This window comes from Triticum aestivum, chromosome 1B (genome assembly GCF_018294505.1).
Source record: "Triticum aestivum cultivar Chinese Spring chromosome 1B, IWGSC CS RefSeq v2.1, whole genome shotgun sequence".
Taxonomy (NCBI): Eukaryota; Viridiplantae; Streptophyta; class Magnoliopsida; order Poales; family Poaceae; genus Triticum; species Triticum aestivum.
Window position 1 is genome coordinate 4,406,354 of NC_057795.1, and position 18,529 is coordinate 4,424,882.

General features: G+C 45.3%; 2 protein-coding genes across 2 annotated transcripts; one reads left to right on the forward strand and one right to left on the reverse strand.

Annotated features, from left to right (window-relative positions):
* Positions 1–1,645: 1,645 nt before the first annotated feature.
* LOC123102785 (protein NEN2) lies at positions 1,646–3,158 on the forward strand. The gene has a single exon (XM_044524215.1). It carries the CDS (start codon positions 1,658–1,660, stop codon positions 2,840–2,842), a length of 1,185 nt encoding a protein of 394 aa, XP_044380150.1. The 5' UTR covers positions 1,646–1,657; the 3' UTR covers positions 2,843–3,158.
* Positions 3,159–4,259: 1,101 nt separating this feature from the next.
* Positions 4,260–7,297, reverse strand: LOC123102788 (uncharacterized). The gene is made up of 4 exons (XM_044524216.1): positions 6,997–7,297; positions 6,139–6,431; positions 5,077–5,137; positions 4,260–4,977 (listed from the first exon to the last, which is right to left on the reverse strand). The coding sequence occupies exons 2-4, from the start codon at positions 6,402–6,404 to the stop codon at positions 4,705–4,707; spliced, it is 600 nt and encodes a 199-aa protein (XP_044380151.1). The 5' UTR covers positions 6,405–6,431; positions 6,997–7,297; the 3' UTR covers positions 4,260–4,704.
* Positions 7,298–18,529: the final 11,232 nt, after the last annotated feature.

Consider the following 18,529-nt stretch of genomic DNA (forward strand, 5'->3'; position numbering starts at 1 on the left):
TGAAAAACAATTTACCACTCGAACAATTCTGCAAGTAGAAAAATAATATTGAAAGTGCTCAGAAAGTACATCTTCTATGCCATGTTGAAAGACCAATCTCATAATTCACAAAAAGTATTTCCTAACAAATGAAGAGGCATCTCTGAAGGTTGCTGAAAATGGAATTGGCATGAGAAAATGGCACCCTAATCTCCATGTTTTTTTCCTCGAAGTCAGGCCATTCGGCACCTTAGGAACACGAATTTAGACGTGCTAGTATTGTTGTAGGAACAAAACTATCACTGAGCTTGTTCAATTTTTTTTATCAATTCCATGAATGCAGAACCAGGGAAACATTGTGCAAGCAGTTTTGGTTAAAACATCTTTTGAAGCAGTCAATAATTTCAGCTTGTAAATCCCATAAATTTTCTCAAAAAACATAATAAGTAAACATGAACATGCTCTTGGTGTTCCAACATCAAGAAATAAGGACTGGGCGCATATTGGCTACATCTCTGTCGAGCATTAATTGTGGCAACAGAAATCTAACAAAGGGGGCAGCAACACATAGGTGGAATATTCTTCTTCCTGTCCTTGAATTTTCTCAGCTGTCCTATAGATTTGAATAGATTATTGAAAACCTGGTGTGCGCGTGCGTAGAATGGTGACCCACACACGGACGCAAAGAGGCTGCAGCTACATCTTTCTAGCGTGCGTGTTGTGTAACCTTCTTCTTGACGGTGGGTCAAGTCAAGTCCCTATCCGCATGAATTAATGGGAGCTGATTAATACTATTAGGTATTACTCCCAATGTAAACAAATGTAGGACAAACGTCTTTTTGCAGTTTATTAAACTGCAAAAACGTCTTACATTTGTGTACCTAGAGGGTAGTACATACCCAGCTTCACACCGTTGCATTATTTTTTTTAAAAAAAATTACAGGATAAACTTCCTATCTATTCATCTTCATCACACCATTGCATATTTCGTGTAGGAAAAATCAAAGGCCAGCAAGGCGCGCTGCTCGAAGGATCATGAAAAAAAAATTCCATAACACATATTTTTTGTTTACCTTTCTGACATATGTGTAGCACACAACAAGGTTCAAAATTTTGGTAACATACGCATTTCGTACATGGAAATTCCGGCACCCACCGAAGCCATCGAAATTCCATCTGAAGCCTGCTTACGGCAGATCGAGTACATACATATACTCCCTCCGTTTCTAAATACAAGTCCTTTTTAGGGATTTCAATAAAGACTACATACAGATGTATATAGACACGGTTTAGAATGTAGATTCAATCATTTTGCTCCGTATGTAGTTTGTATTGAAATATCTAAAAAGATTTGTATTTAGGAATGGAGGGCGTAGAAAAGAAGAATTGGTCCATTTGATGGGAAGAAGAAAGGAGGAGAAAATGAAATGGGCTCTTGGTAGGTGGTGACTTGCCAAGGTGGATAATGTTGTTGCATGCTTGTGAAACTTGGAATCTTTGATCCACACCCATGTTTGAGAGTTGGTTGAGATGTTGGGGTAACTAACTACTCAACTAACTTGCATGCCTTACCTTCCTTTTTGAGCAAGCTGCTAGCTTTGCTTCCACTGTTGGAAGTCCCCAAGCACAAAACTCATCCACCGTCCACCCCAAGCAACCCCTCTCCTCTCCTCTCCCCATGGAGGAGTTCAACGAGAAGAAATATTCTTCCTCATCTTCCTCTTCTTCTTCTTGCCTTTCAGCTCAACTCTCTGGCTTACCATGCATGCGTGCTCCCGCCATTGATCGTCCAAGCTTATATATACACGGCACACCAGGCTCCTCCGACAAGACAAGATCGTCCCTTCTCCCATCCCTCTTCTCCATTGATCCATTCCCACAAGCAAGAACCAAACAGAGCTCGACCGCCAAGAAACCTCCACCAATGGCGGCCACCAAGAAGAGGGAGATGGTGTTCTTCGACGTGGAGGCGGCGCCGTCGTCCGGCGAGTGCCGCCTGCTGGAGTTCGCCGCCATCCTCGTCTGCCCGCGCCGCCTCGTCGAGGTCTCCAGCTACTCCACCCTCATCCGCCCGGACAACGCTGCCGCCGACGGCAGCAGCCTCCCCTCCTCGACCCCCTCGTTCGAGGACGTCTTCCCGGACATCTTCGAGCTGCTGGACGGCCGGGTGTGGGCGGGCCACGGCATCCGGCGCGCCGGCTGCCCGCGCGTGCGCGAGGCCTTCGCCGCCTTCGGCCTGCCCGCGCCGGAGCCCGTCGGCGTCGTCGACTCCCTCGACGTGCTCCTCGCGCAGGGCGCGCAGGGGTGCTTCGCGCGGGCCGGCGCCGGGGACGACGGCCAGGAGGAGGACGAGGAGGCGGCGGCGGCGGCCCTGGCGGAGCACTTCGGGATCGGCGCGCGGCGCGCGCGCGGGCTCCGGTGCCTCGACGGCGCGCGCGTGAGCCTCGAGGTGCTCAAGCACTGCGCCGGCGTGCTGCTCCTCGAGGCCAGCCTCCGCGGCGACGTCCCCGCCGGCGCCAGGGGCAGGAGCAAGCCGGCGGCGACTCCTGCTAAGCCCGAAGGCAACAACAACACGTTGGAGAAGGCGTTTGCCCTCGCGGCGGCCAAATCGACGACACCGGCGAAGGCGGCCACGGCCCCTCCTCCTCCGTCTCCTGCTGCTTCTACTTCTCCGGCGGCTGTCCAGAACGTGAAGACGAGCACGGGGAAGAGGGACAGCACGGGGAAGGTGGTTGTGGTAGCGAAGAAGGGAGCGACGGCGGCGACCGTGACGACGACGACGGCTACCGGGGGTCGCCGTGTGCGGCCGCCGGCGCCACCGTTCAGCATGGTCCTCAGGCACTCAAGGGCCGTCATCAGATGAGATGATCGATGATGATCCAATCATCTCACCTCACCACTGATTATTGCACAGCTTAATTGTAGTTCTGATCCATTGATTCGCCCAAATTCACTCATATTTGCATTCCTTCATTCATTTGTAAATTGTACATCATAGTTAACCTCGACCCAGGTTTAGTTTGACAGCAATGTTTAGTGTAACCATCATCATCATCATGTTGTAAAAAGACAGTTCATCTCATTTTATTTGTAAATAAATGCAATTTGTAACAAACTGTTGTTGTACAAAAGAGGCCCTCATTTGCCTCAACTATGAATAACAATTCATGATTCATTTCTGGGTTTCTTGTTCTTGTTCTGTCTGAGTGGTTAGATCAGGCTATTCACATGGATTGTATCTACTTGAAGAGTTTATTTTATGCCCTTTGATTCCTACAATAAGAATTGAGCCCAGAAAAAAACAAGAAGCAAGAACAAAGAACACAAATTAGAGGCAATTGTTATTGTAACCATCATCATCAAGATGTTCTTCTCCCTCAACTGGAGCATCACGAATTTGCTAATACTGTATTATTATTGTAAGACAACCAGTTGTTGTACAGGACTAACAAGAATAACAATTCATCATTCAATTATGGGTAATGTTTTATTAGGTTATTCAGATGGACTGTATGATTTCTTCCTGGAGAAGTTATTTTATTTATCTGATGATGATTCCTAGGACAAAGAAAAGATTGAACCCAGACAAAACAAAGAGCAAGAACAAGAACAAGAACAAACGTCTGTCTCATGTTGTCCATCACCATCGGCATCAGATTCATCCACACCAACTAGAATTGAGCAGCATCCCATCAACATCCAAAGGAAAGACAACAAGAATTCTTCATCTCATCTCACTCTTTTGGTTGGGACCAAACAAAACAAAACTCCATATACATATATATACATATATATACATATATAAAGTTTCATTTCACTACACCAACTTAGAGCAGCATCAGCATCAGCTTTACAATAAACATCCAAAGGGCAACAAGATTGCTAAAATCTTGGCCAACAACACTTTAGCTTCAACTAGATGTTAGCAAGGCCAGACAAAGTACAATTCAAGGGCAAACACATGATTGTCAATCTCTTGGTCAACAACACTTCATTTGCTACAACAAGAGGTTAACAAAAGCCAGACAAGGTACAATTCATGTTACAGCAGTATTGTGCACACAGGTTGGACCAAGTTCATCTAAAAAGGGTCAGTGAAAATTACATCATGCCAAGAACTGTGCACACAAAAAAGCCCCACCACAGGCCGAAAACACAAAATGAACCAGGGCGGCTGATGCTGCCTAAGAACTGTGTAAAGAAACTTTATGATGACAGCTGAATGTCAACATCACAATTCACAGATAGATGCTATGATAATACCACAGGAACAAAGAGGATTTAATATAATAATATAATAGTTTCTTAATTATGCATCTGAATGCAGGACAGAAGGTATTTACAGACTCTGAACACACCCATGGACTGGGACACTTGCTAGACTCTGAACACACCCATGGGACTGGGACACTTGCTAGACACAAGGCACACACACATTACACAAGATGTAGATACAGGACACAACGGACGGAGACCTCGCCTATGTACATAACCGAAAGCTCTCTGCGATTGCGCAGTTTCAAAAGCGACAACCAGACTGGCGACGGCAAGGACTCAACTCAACTCAACTAAATAAACTCTGACTCGGAACAGGTACTACTTGCTTAGGATTAAAGGGACTAGCTGTATCTCGGGGGCGGAAAATTTACATGTTGGGGGGTGGGATGGGGGTTGCAAAATGGCGCTAATGGTCAATGGTGAATTGATGGTATGGCGAAAATGCTCTCAGGCAAAGGTGACTGCACAATGGTTCTCTTTGTTCCCGCAGGCAAAGCCTTCGATCCTCACTTTCGGGCTGCTACTCGCCCCGCAAGACGGAGAGCCTACTTCAGCTCTTCCACCAAGCATCTTGCTGAATGGGCTCCCTAGAGGAGAAAAACAGGGGGTATTCCTACCAAACTGCGGATCATTCACAATGGGGTTGTTAGTGCGGACGGGGGGCGAGCCACAGAAAAATCCCACCTGGCCGTTGGAATCGGTATCAACATCAGGGTCATTCTGAAAGGCAAGAGACACAAACAATCTGGCATCAGACATCAAGGATATGGTGCTGTATTATGATAAACAGGAACTGGCGATTTAAAGCACCAAGGTTACCTTGCTGAGGATGAGATCAAGGATATCAGAGGCGGAGTCTGTTCTATACACTGGTAACGTCCTGCAAAAATCAAAGCAACATACGTCAGACACGTGTTTCACGCTTAATTTGTCGCTACTGAACTTTTGTAACGGTACCAGGACGGTTATGAAATGCGACGTGCAAAAGGTATAACTCTAAATTATGTCACCTGCCTACTTTGTCGCGACACACAACCGTATGCTGTTTGCATACTATGCCGTTGCGTGCTTATGCTCCGCCTCTGCTAGCTTCTTCTAGTTACACATTTAGTGTTGCACTGCTAGCTTCTTCTAGTTACACATTTAGTGTTGTCTCATGAAAGAAGCTATCGACCGTTATAGCATTATATGTCAAGTCTGTTGCTACTGCACTAATTTCTGTTGGTTCAATCGAGGCATGGTGTCCTGGCAAGATGCAACCCTAAACCAACTTTGTTGCCTACTTTGTCTCTTCACGTGTGCACGCTTTGTTGTCGGCGGCAGCTTCTGATAACGTGTGCATGCTTCGCTGTGTTCCTAACTTCTGATAACGTGTGCATGCTTCGCTGTCTTCCTAACTTCTGATAACGTATAGTTAGTGATGTCCCATGTAACAATCTCTCGACCGTTATAAGCACCCTACATCATGTTTCTTTTCCCTCCAGAAATTATCTAGCTACCTTGCATGCATATGCCTACTTGCTGGTGCACAAGTCTAATAGAGCAGACGTCTTACACAATCATGCTTCTAACAAGATCATACGCAAGCTCGTATCCGATGTTAATACCATAGATGAATCAGCGATTCAAGTTAAGGACCCACGCTGTCAACATCATCAACCATATGTGCAAAATAAACTAAACAGACAACAAGTACGCATGTATGCAAGCAAGTGGACGATGATGATGATAATACCACATATCAATCAGCAATTCAAGTTAAGGTATCATGCCATCAACATCATCAACCGTATGAGAAAATAAACTAAACACACAACAGTATGTATGCAAGCAACAGGATGATGATGATGATGATGATGATGAGAGAGTTAGCACGCCCACCCGTTGTTAGGCCTGGAGGTGGCCCTGCCGAAGGGCTCGACGGGGTAGGGAGGGCGGGCTGGGCGGCGCGGCAGCGGGCATATGACCTCGATGCGGGCCGGCTGGGCCGCCACGGCCACGTCCATCTGCCAGAACCTCGACCTCCGGTCGGGCGCCGCCGCCACCATCAGGGACTGCTCCCCCCAGGGGCAGAGCTGCTGCTGCTGCTGCTGCTGGGTGGGCGTGGCCCCTCCCCCCGCGCTGAGCCTCATGGTGTAGTGCTCCATGCCTGCCTCCTTGTGACGTTCAGCCTCCTGAAACGAACAAGAAACGGAGAGACATAAGAAATTTGTCTGTTGTTGGCGGCCGTAGATTCTGCTGCATTTAGAGTAGTTGATCCGCAGGTGAAATCATTCACGCACGCACGGCGGATAAAATTATTTTCTTGGTCAACATACATGGAGGAGGAAATATTGCACATGGTGGTGGTGGTGGGGAAAGTTGGATTTAAAGTTGAAAAAAATAAAAATAAATGTGTGAGCGGATCTGCTGTTCGTGCGGGGGCGTTAGGTGGGATTCCTGCGAAATCCAGGAGGGGAACCCTCAGATCCAGCGGCGGCCGCGCTGGAAATTTGGGCGGGTGGGAACCGAGGGCGCCGGAGGTCCAAGAACCTGCCGGCGGATGGGCCGAGAGGAGAATCCACCCAGCGGAGAAATGGAAGAAGGTGGGAGGGGGTGAAATCCGGCGACGGAATCCGTCCATCCGTCCTCCGGGTATTGGATGAGAAACAAGAATCGCTGGAACGAACCATACGGATAGGAGGAAGAAGAAGAAGGGGGGAAAGAAAGAGTAGATCCGGTGTAGACAGAGGGGCTCACCGGAAAGACGCTAGCAGATCCGCCCCCTGCACGCTCCTCCTCCTCCTCGTCGTCGTCGTCGTACAGCCGCGGCAGGACAGATCCTTCCTCCTCGAAACCCTACCTACCTACCTACCTAGCAGGAGCAGCAGCAGCAGCAGCACCTCCTCGCCATGTCCCTGCCGCCGCTGCACATCTATCACCTAGGTGTGTGGGTGGATGGGAGAGAGGTCTTCTTCCTCCTCGGGTCGGGTCGGAGTGGTGAAGGCCTTCTTCTTGGAGGGAGGGAGTCTGGCTGCCCTTGCCACGGACGGCCACACGCCCCCCTTCTTATCGCGGGGGGAGCGGGCTGCACCGTATGACACGTCCCTGGATATGGCCCGCACGTCACCCTCCTCTCCTCCTGCCTGCGGTTTCTTCTTTCCGTCCCCCGCGCCCGCCCGCCCAAAAGTATTCTACGCTCCTCCGTAGGGCCGATTAATACCACAAGCAAGCAATCCTGTACAATCAATGCAGTCTATATACACATATACGAATGCATATATATGCTTTCATTATTATCCAACTCCTCTTTCCTCAGGTGGTAAATACTCCACCATCAAATCAAAATGCCACAATCTCCCACCATCAATATGTGTATGTATCACACACCACGACGAGTAATTTGGAACGAAGAAAGTATATCACACACACACATATATCAAATGCCACAATCTCCCACCATCAACGCAGTCTATTAACATCCCCGCTTTCGGCAGGCGGTAAACACCATCAAACCAAATGCCACCATCTCCCACCATCAATGTGTGCGTATATTGCACATGCGTATCATCTCACAAAAAATTATATACGTGCGTATGTTGCGCACATCCTCTCGAAAGATATGCACGGCACATACATTTCCTAACATGGTTCGGCACAAAACAAAACCATATCCACGCTTTGCGTGCACTTTCATAGCACAACATTTATGCGCCTGCATTTGTTTGTTCGTTCACATGTCTTGCGTGTGCATTTCGGCAGGTAGATTTGTGTGTACACGCATGTGTAGATTAACATCCACCATCTACGGCGGAGAGCTGGAGACAACGGCTTCTTCTTTTTTTTGCAGAGAACATAGAGCTTTATTCAAACAAATGTGTACGCGTGTGTGTCAATTAACGTCCACCATGTACGGTGGAGCCGACGGCTCGATAGCAACGGTACTATGCGGTTGGTATATACGTCTGACTTACTTACGCACCGCTAGTATATACTAGTAGTGTTAAACCGTTGCTTTCGCCTGCAAATGAGCTAGGCACAAGTGTGTGCACCGATTTATTCTATTATTACTTCCATGCCATGTTGTTAACGGATTTGTTTGTCGTTTCCTCATCGACGGAGACATCGCGAACCGTCGTCTCTCCAAATGTTTCTTCTTCTTCTTCTAGCTAGGCAGGAAAGGGTGGGCATGGGTGGTTGCATGTGTCGGTTACTACCGGGGTCGGTGGTGCATTGTTTTGTCGTTCACTGTTCTTGCTTATGTTCCTTGCCTTCTTATACACTTTTTGTTGCACCTTGCGTGTATTTGAAACTGAGCCCGAAAGCGGGGGTTTCGAACGTTCTAGGGTTGTGTGGTTGCTATCACCTCTAGCCTGTTAGGGTTCTGGGGCACCTTCATGCAGGCTTGCGTTGCGTCATACACGTACTGAAACTGAGCTCGAAAAACGAGGGTTTTCACCGGTCTACAATCATAGTGGATAATAGATGTGTTTGTCGCATATGGATGGAACACATCTAACCCATCTCGTCTAGGGTTTTTCTGGCTAGGCAGAAATAACGGCTGCGCATTGGCTTCACGCGTCCATTGTTGCTAGTCTCGGTAATGCGCCGTATCTTGTTGGTTGCCCTTGCGACGAACGGCCACACGCCCCCCTTCTTATCGCGGTGGGAGCGGGCTGCACCAGATGACACATGGGGGGCGGCCACCTGCCCCTAGCCTGCACGTCACCCTCCTCTCCTGCCTGTGGTTTCTTCCTTCCGGGTAAACGGCGGGCCACTGCCCCCGCACCCGCGAAAGTATTATACACTCCTCTAGGGCGATTAATACAAGCAATCTTGTACCATCAATGCAGTCAGTCTATACAAATACAAATGCATATATACGCTTTCATTACTACCCAACTCCCACTTTCGGCAGGTGGTAAAACCATCAAATCAAATGCCACAATCTCCCATCATCAATGTGTGTACATATCACACACAAATCATCATATATAATATATCACACACACATCATCAATCAATATATCTTCCGCAAAAAATATATATCAAATGCCATGATCTTCCACCATCAATGCAGTCTATACAAATGCATATATACTCCATATATACGCTTCCATTAACATCCCCACTTTGGGCATGTGGTAGAAACCATCAAACCAAATGCTACAATCTTCCAACATCAATGTGTGTGTATATCATCTCAGAAAAAATTATATATGTGTGTATACTACACACATCCTCTCGAAAAGATATGCATGTGCGCTTTTAAAAACAAGAGATTTATGCGTGTGTCTTCTATTTGTTTGTTGTCCGCGTGTCTTTGCATGTGCGCTTTGATGGGTGGATTTGTGTGCGCGTCGTATGTGTAAAATCATCAAATCAAATGCCACCATCTTCCACCATCAATGTGTGTATATATTGCACATACATGTCATCTCACAAAAATTATATATGTATGAATACTACACACATCCTCTCCAAAGATATGCATGGCACATGCATTTCCACACAACGTATATACGCTTTGCGTGCGCTTTTAAAGCAACAAGTTTATGCGCGTGTACTTTGATGGGTAGATTTGTGTGTACATGTATATCTAGATTAACCGTCCACCACATACGGTGGAGCCAACGGCTCGAAAGCGAGGCTTTTTGGACGGCCTTGTACTATGTTGTTGGTATCTACGTCTGACTTACTTACGCACTGCTAGTATACTACTGGTGTTAAACCGTTGCTTTCGCTCGCGGATGAGCTAGGCACAAGTGTGTGCATCGGTTTATTCTATCACTCCCATGCCATGGTGTTAACGGCTTCATTTGTCGTTTTTTCGATCGATGGGGACATCGCGAACCATCATCTCTCTAGACGGTTTTTTCTTCTTCTAACTAGACAGGAGCAAGTGGGCACGGATGGTTGCATGTGTCGGTTACTACCAGGAACGACGGGTGCATTGTATCCCTCCCCTCGTGTGGAATGGTGACTATTGTTAAACGTTCTTGCTTCTGGTTCCCTGCCTTCTTATACGCTTTCTGTTGCACCTTGCGTGTAGTTCAAACTGAGCTCGAAAGCGAGGGTTTGGAAGGTTCTAGGGTTGTGTGGTTGGTATCACCTCTAGCCTACTAGCGTTATGGGGCGGACCAGCTAGCCTTCATAGGCTTGCGTTCCATCATACACGTACTGAAACTGAGCTCGAAAAGCGAGGGTTTTCACCGGTCTAGGATTGTACTGGATAATAGATATGTCTGTTGCATATGGATGGAAACATCTAACCCATCTCGTCTAGGATTTTTCTGGCTAGGCGGAAACAACGGCTGCACACTGGCTTCACGCCTCCGTTACCGCTAGTCTCAGTAATGTGCCGTACCTCCCGTGTGCAATGATGGCAGAGATTTTTTGTCCATATTGTTGACTCTCAGTTGGCTTTCCCTACTCGTTTTCGCGATATCCAAGGGTCCCACTTGGCAACATTAGCCGTTCCAAAATAGTTAGATAAATTATTACATTTATCATGTTGGTAACGGGTCTATTTGTCGTCAATAAACAATCGTAACTCTAACGAGAACAAGGGTTCTCTAGCTAGGCGGAAACAAGGGGCACAAGTTTGACTGCATGCATCAATTACCGCCACAAACAAATTGGCTTTCCTATCGAATGGCGATTGGCGTTTCTTTTGTTTCTATTTTTTCTATAGCATCGGCTCTTCGTTGGCTTTCCTTACTTGTTTGGTCGATGTTTGAGGGTGCCACTTGGCAACATGAGTCCTTCCAAAGCATATAGATAAATTATTGTGCCCATCGTGTTGGTAATGGATTTATTTGTTGTCTATGTATCATGTCAGGGAAAATAATACATGTGTGTATACTAGACACATCCTCTCGAAAGATACGCATAGCACATGCATTTCCACACATGGTTCTCTAGAGAAACATGTATATGCTTTGTGTGCGCTTTTGTAACAAAAGATTTATGCATGTGCCTTCTATTTGTTTGTTGTTCCCGTGTCTTGCATGTGCACTTTGATGGGTAGATTTGCATAATTTGCTTGTGTTCACTCCATTAACATCTCCACTTTCGACAGGTGGTAAAGATGTCAAATCAAATGCTACGATCTTCCACCATCAATGTGCGTATATATTGCACATACATATCATCTCACAAAAATTATATGTGTGTATACTACACACATCATCTCCAAAGATACGCATAGCACATGCATTTTCACGCAACATATATACGCTTGTTTTGCATGGGCTTTTAAAACAAAAAATTTACGCGCGCCCCTTCTGTTTGTTTGTTGTCCACATGCCTTGCATGTGCACTTTGATGGGTAGATTTGTGTGTACACATATGTGTAGATTAACGTCCACCACGTACGGTGGAGCCAACGACTCGAAAGCGAGGCTTTTTGGGCGGCTGTATACTATGCGGTTGGTATCTACATCTGACTTACGCGCTGGTAATATACTAGTGGTGTTAAACCGTTCCTTTCGCCCGCGGATGAGCTAGGCACAAGTGTGTGCATCGGTTTATTCTATTACTTTCATGCCATGTTGTTAACGGATTTGTTTGTCGTTTCTTGATCGACGGGGCCTCGCGAACCATCCTCTCTCCACAAGTTTTCTTTCTTCTTCTAGCTAGGTAGAAGCGGGTGGGCACGGGTGGTTGTGTGTGTCGGTTACTACTGGGATCGGCGGGTGCGTTGTGTCCCTCCCTTGGTGTGAAGTGGTGACTGTCGTTGACCGTTGTTGCTTCTGTTTGCCTGCCTTCTTATATGCTTTTTATTGCACCTTGCGTGTGTTTGAAGCTGAGCTCAAAAGCGAGGGTTTGGGAGGTTCTAAGGTTGTGTGGTTGGTATCACCTCTAGCCTATCAGCGTTCTGGGGCGAACCAGTTAGCCTTCATTGGCTTGTGTTGCGTCATACATTTACTGAAACTGAGCTTTAAAAGCAAGGGTTTGGAAAGTTCTAGGGTTGTGTGGTTGGTATCACCTCTAGCCTATTAGAATTTTGGGGAGGACCCTGTAGCCTTCATACACTTCCGGTGAGGGTTCCCTATATGGCTATACGTACAGAAATTGAGCTCGAAAGGCGAGGGTTTTGATCCGTCTAGGATTATACTAGAAAATAGGTATGTTTGTCGCATATGGTTGGAAACATCTAACCCATCTTGTCTAGGGTTTTTCTGGCTAGGCGAAAACAACAACTGCACATTGGCTTCACGCGTCCGTTACTGCTAGTCTCGGTAATGCGCCGTATCTCCCGCGAGCAATGATGGCTGGCGTTTCTTTGTTCGTATTGTCGACTCTCAATTGTCTTTGCCTACTCGTTTTCGCGATGTTTGAGGGTCCCACTTGGCAACCCTAGCCGTTCCAAAATACATAGATAAATTGTTACATTTGTCACGTTGGTAACAGTTCTGTTTGTCGGCAATCGATGCAAATAATCGTAACTCTATCAGAAACCAGGGTTCTCTAGCTAGGCGAAAACAAGGGGCACAAATTTGGCTGCATGCATCAATTACCACCACAAACAGATTGGCTTCCCTATTGAATGGCGATTGGCATTTCTTTTTGTTTCTATTTTTTCTATAGCACCGGCTCTTGGTTGGCTTTCCTGTCTCACTTCGTCGATGTTTCAGGGTGCCACTTGGCAATATGAGTCCTTCCAAAGCATATAGATAAATTATCGCGCACATCATGTTGGTAATGGATTTGTTTGTCGTCTATGGGCGGAGACATCAAAATCCATATATCGCATCTAGGGTTTCTTCTCGCTAGGCGGAAACCATGGGACACATGGTTGTTTGCATGCGCTCATTACATTGATACTAGGCAGTGCGGCATATCCCTCGGGTGGGATGGTGATTAGTATTTTGTTTATGTCTCATGTTTTTTTGTACCGTCAACTCTAACTTGACTTATCGTACTAGTTTCTGCAATGTCTACTTGGTAATGTGAACCTTTCAAATGAAATAGATAAATCTAATGCCTTTTCAACTGCTCCTGAATCATACTAACACGAACAAGACTTGCTTTCTTTTCACTATTAAACACATCATGTTATTATAATTCAACAAGCGTATCTATTTCACTCATTTTTTACCGCTCACAGCCCCCCCCCCCCCAATATTCAAATTAGTACAATGGTGTTTTGATTATTTATACATTGTTGACTCTGCGATTCTCAAGGACATACTAAATTAGCCTTGAGAGTGACAACAAAGGTTTAGGTAATTTCACCAGATTTATACATTATTGTAGTATTGTTCTAGAACAAATCATTGCTTCTAGTGAAGAGATCATTACACATGTTTGTTCAATTGTATATCCTCTATAGCAAGTTAGTGGTCTATCGATGGACATATCATAATCCATTGCTTTTGGATTTTTCCCGTCAAATGTTAGGGAGAGTGTGATTGGTTGCATACTTCCATTCATCGATTACAACTGAGCTTGGCAATGTCAAGTACCTCTCGCATGGGATAGTGATGATTGTTATGTTTTTATTTTTGTTTTGACTACGTCATCGAATCTATCACTGATTGCTTGTCTCGGTGATGTCTAATGGTGCCACTTGGCAACACGAGTGCTTCGAAAGCAACTACAACTAGTAGTATTTTAGGATAAATCATTGATTTTAGCGATGGATGGGTTAGAAATAAGTATACAATATCTGCAACTTCCATAATATATTGGTCTATTGATGGAGACATTCCACCTGTCACATATTTAGCCTTTTCTCCTAAGTGGAAACAACATACTGTATGATTGGTTGCATCACTGAGTTTCATTGAGAAGTTGGCTATGTATGTGTGATGATGATGAACAGTATGTTTATGTTTTTTATCATCAGCGACTCAATGATGCCCGACCTTGGCATTTTTGCAACGTGAATCCTTCCAGAAAAATAGATATATTCAATGGTTGTTGCACTCATGCAACTTCGAGAAGCACCTTTGGTGGTTATTTTATAGGCAAATACAACACACCATCGTAATCGCATTCCAGTTTTGTAACTTTTGATACTATGGTTGTTTTGTATAGAGAATTATCGATACTATATATGAGAGGAGAAACATCGGATAACAATATTGTTTTCCTTCCATTTTATTTACACCATAGAGCATTGGCCTACAATCAAACTCAACACAACCAGTGTACACAGGACGGTAAACCAGCCACTAAACTGCCATCGGCCATTGAATCATAGCAAAACTTTGTAATGTCATGTGCCATGCTATTCACATCTCTATTAATGTTTAGTGACTTCAAATGCAACAGTAATTTTACCATTGTAGACGCCTTATTCTTCAAATCAACTAAGGTGGATCTATCTCAGATAGGAAATTAAACACATACCACATTCAGTCTCCAGAACAACCTGCTTCTGCACAGGCACTACGATATACCAATCAGGTATGCACGTAACTCAGCCTCCTCCACACTTGAAAAAAAGGCCTCTTCACCATGCGCCTACCCTCGCCGCACATTACCGAGGTGTGTGTGTGTGTGTGTGTGTGTGTGTGTGTGTGTGTGGAATGGGGAGGTCTTCTTCTTCTTCCTCGGGTCGGGGGCGGGGGCAATCGGAGTAGTGAAGGGTGAGAGAGGGAGAGGCCTTCTTCTTCGACGGAGGGAGTCTAGCTGCCCTTGCGACCACAACACGCCCCACAACCTACTTCTTACCGCACTGGGAGGGGGCTACATCATATGAAACATGGGGAGGGGGACACCTGACACTGGCCCACACGTCACCCTCCTACAATTTCTTCCGAGTAAACGCCCAGGCCCCCTCCCCGCGCCTGGCGAAAGAAATTATATGCCGTGGGGATGATTAATGCAAGCAATCATGTCTAATCAATGCAGTCTATACATATATACGCTTCCATTAACATCTCCACTATATTAAACCAATGCTTTTCGGTTATGAGTGTATCACATACATGTACAAAATTGTTAAACCAATGCTTTAGGGTTATGAGTGTATCACATATATGTACAAAATTGTTGCAACATTGATATTGGTAACGGTTTTTTTGGTCGCGCGTCCAAAGATACATTTAACGAGTCGCATCTAGGGTTTTTTCTGGCTAGGCGGAAACAAGGGACGCAAAATGGCTACGCTCGTTCATTACGGTAGCCTCGGCTATGTGGCATATCTCCTGTGTGGAATGATAGCTGGTGTTTTGTTTGTCAGTATTGTCGACTCCTAGTTAGCTTTGCTTGATGTTTGAAGGTCCCACTTGGCAACACGGTCCCTTTCGAAATAAATAGATAAATTATTATATTTTCACATTGGTAATAGGTTTTTTTTGTCGTTAATCAATGGAGAAAACGTAATCCATCACACATAGGGTTCTCTAGCTAAACGAAGACAAGGGATCGCCATATTGGTTGGATGAATCGATTACCACCACACTCAATGGTGAGGGCGTATCTCCATGTAGAATGGCGATAGGCGTTTAGTTTTTGTTTCTTTTTTCCTGTAATGTAACGGTAACTCCCAGTTGGCTTTTCTAACTTGTTTGCGATGTTTGAGTGTGTCACTTGGCAACCCGAGTCTTTCGGGTAAACGTCCCCCACGCCGTGCTAAAGAAACGAAAGAATACATACATACATACACACATACATACATACGCTGCCCCGGGGGTGACTAATTACAAGCAATCTGTACAATCAATGCAGCCCATACAAATGCAAATACGCTTCCATTATTAGCAACTTCAAAACCCCTATTGCTGCTTTTCACTTTAGGCAGGTTGTAAATGCATATAGCAAATGCCACAATCTTCCACCATCAATGCATATATATTACACAACAACCATCTCTCATATATACACTACTACCCACATTCTCTACAAAATATATGCATAGCACATAGAAAATACATGTTGCACACATATATACGCTACTCGTATGGTTTCATAACAAAAGATATGCACACATTTACTAGCCATTTGTTGTCCGGATATAGTAAGTGACTAGTTTGATGGACATGCATATTTATGTGTAGATTAACGCCCACCATGTACGTATTGGTGGAGACGAGCTCGAAAGCGAGGGTTTTTGGACGGCCTTGTACTATGTTGTTGGTATACACGTCTGACTTAAGCATTGGTAGTATACTACTTGCATGTGTGGTTTGATTTATATGTAGATTAACATCCATCATGTATCGGAGACGGGAGCTCGAGAGTGAGGTTCTTGGGACGGCCGATCTTGTATTTATGTGGTTGGCATGTACATCTAATTTATGCAGTGGTGTATACTAGTGTCAAAACATCGCTTTCGATCGAGGATGTGCAAGGCACAAGTGTGCACATGATTTACTTTATTGCGTCAGTTGCCATGTTGGTAATAGATTCATATGTCGTTTCTTGGGCGAGGGGACACCACGAACCTTCGAATCTGGGGTTTTGTTTCTAGCTAGGCAGAAACAAGCAGTGGGGGGAGGGGGCATGATTGGCTGCATGCAATGGTTACCACCATGCAGGTCGTGTGTCATATCCCACATGTGGAACTGGTGGTCATGCCATGTTTCTGGCTCGCTGGCTTTTCGTATGCTCGCATTTACGCCAACCATGTTGAGGATTTATTTGTCGTCTACCAGTGGAGAGACCGCAAACCAAAGTATTTAGATTATTTATTTATTTTTGACTAGACAAGAGCATGTGGTCAGAAACTGTTGCACGTGTCAGTTACTACCAAGCTCGGCGGTGCATTGTGCCCCTCGTGTGGAAAGGTCGTTGTCATTGACCGTTTTGTTTCTGGTCACTGGCTTTTCATATGCTTGTGTTGCATCTTACGTGTACAAGCAAGGGTTTTGGCCGGTCAAGGTTTTTTTAGGAAACATAGTGGGGAAGGCCCCCACTGTAACTCATTTTCTATTAGTTGATGGGGCAATTACAGATGGTTATACACATACATGACTAGAGGTATATAAATGGAAAATTACAAAGTGTCCAGCCAAGTTTGCATTCCCTCTTTTAGACTTGGTTTTGCCTTCTTAATGATGATGCTGATGTGCTCCTTGAAGCATGATATGCAGTATGCAATGTCTTTGGTCTTGTTGTCAAAGATGATAGCATTTTTATGCTTCAATATGCTCCAACATCCTGCCATAATGCATTCTTTAAAACCTATCAGTTTGGTTCTGTTTTTGGCATCTATCATCATGTCATTGATATTCAGATCAGTGTTCCATTCTAGACCCAAATTCATCCAAAAAAATTGGCTGAAATTGTTGGAAATATGCCCTAGAGGCAATAATAAAATGGTTATTATTGTATTTCCTTGTTCATGATAATTGTCTATTGTTCATGCTATAATTGTATTAACTGGAAACCGTAATACATGTGTGAATACATAGACCACAACATGTCCCCAGTGAGCCTCTAGTTGACTAGCTCGTTGATCAACAGATGATCATGGTTTCCTGACCATGGACCTTGGATGTCATTGATAACGGGATCACATCATTAGGAGAATGATGTGATGGACGAGACCCAATCCTAAGCATAGCACAAGATCGTGTAGTTCGTTTGCTAAAGCTTTTCTAATGTCAAGTATCATTTCCTTAGACCATGAGATTGTGTAACTCCCGGATGCCGTAGGAGTGCTTTGGGTGTACCAAACGTCACAACGTAACAGGGTGGCTATAAAGGTGCACTACAGGTATCTCCGATAGTGTCTGTTGGGTTGGCACGAATTGAGACTGGGATTTGTCACTCCGTATGACGGAGAGGTATCTCTGGGCCCACTCGGTATTGCATCATCATAATGAGCTCAATGTGACTAAGTAGTTAGTCACGGGATCATGCATTATGGAATGAGTAAAGTGACTTGCCGGTAACGAGATTGAACGAGGTATTGGGATACCGACGATCGAATCTCGGGCAAGTAACGTACCGATTGACAAAGGGAATTGTATACGTGATTGATTGAATCCCCGACATCATGGTTCATCCGATGAGATCATCGTGGAACATGTGGGAGCCAACATGGGTATCTAGATCCCGCTGTTGGTTATTGGCCGGAGAGATGTCTCGGTCATGTCTACATGATTCCCGAACCCGTAGGGTCTACACACTTAAGGTTCGGTGACGCTAGAGTTGTTATGGGAAATAGTATGTGGTTACCGAAGGTTGTTCGGAGTCCCGGATGAGATGCCGGACATGATGAGGAGCTCTGGAATAGTCCGGAGGTGAAGATCGGTATATTGGACGAAGGGTATTGGAGTCCGGAATTGTTCCGGGGGTACCAGGTGATGACCAGCGTGTCCGAAAGGGGTTTCGG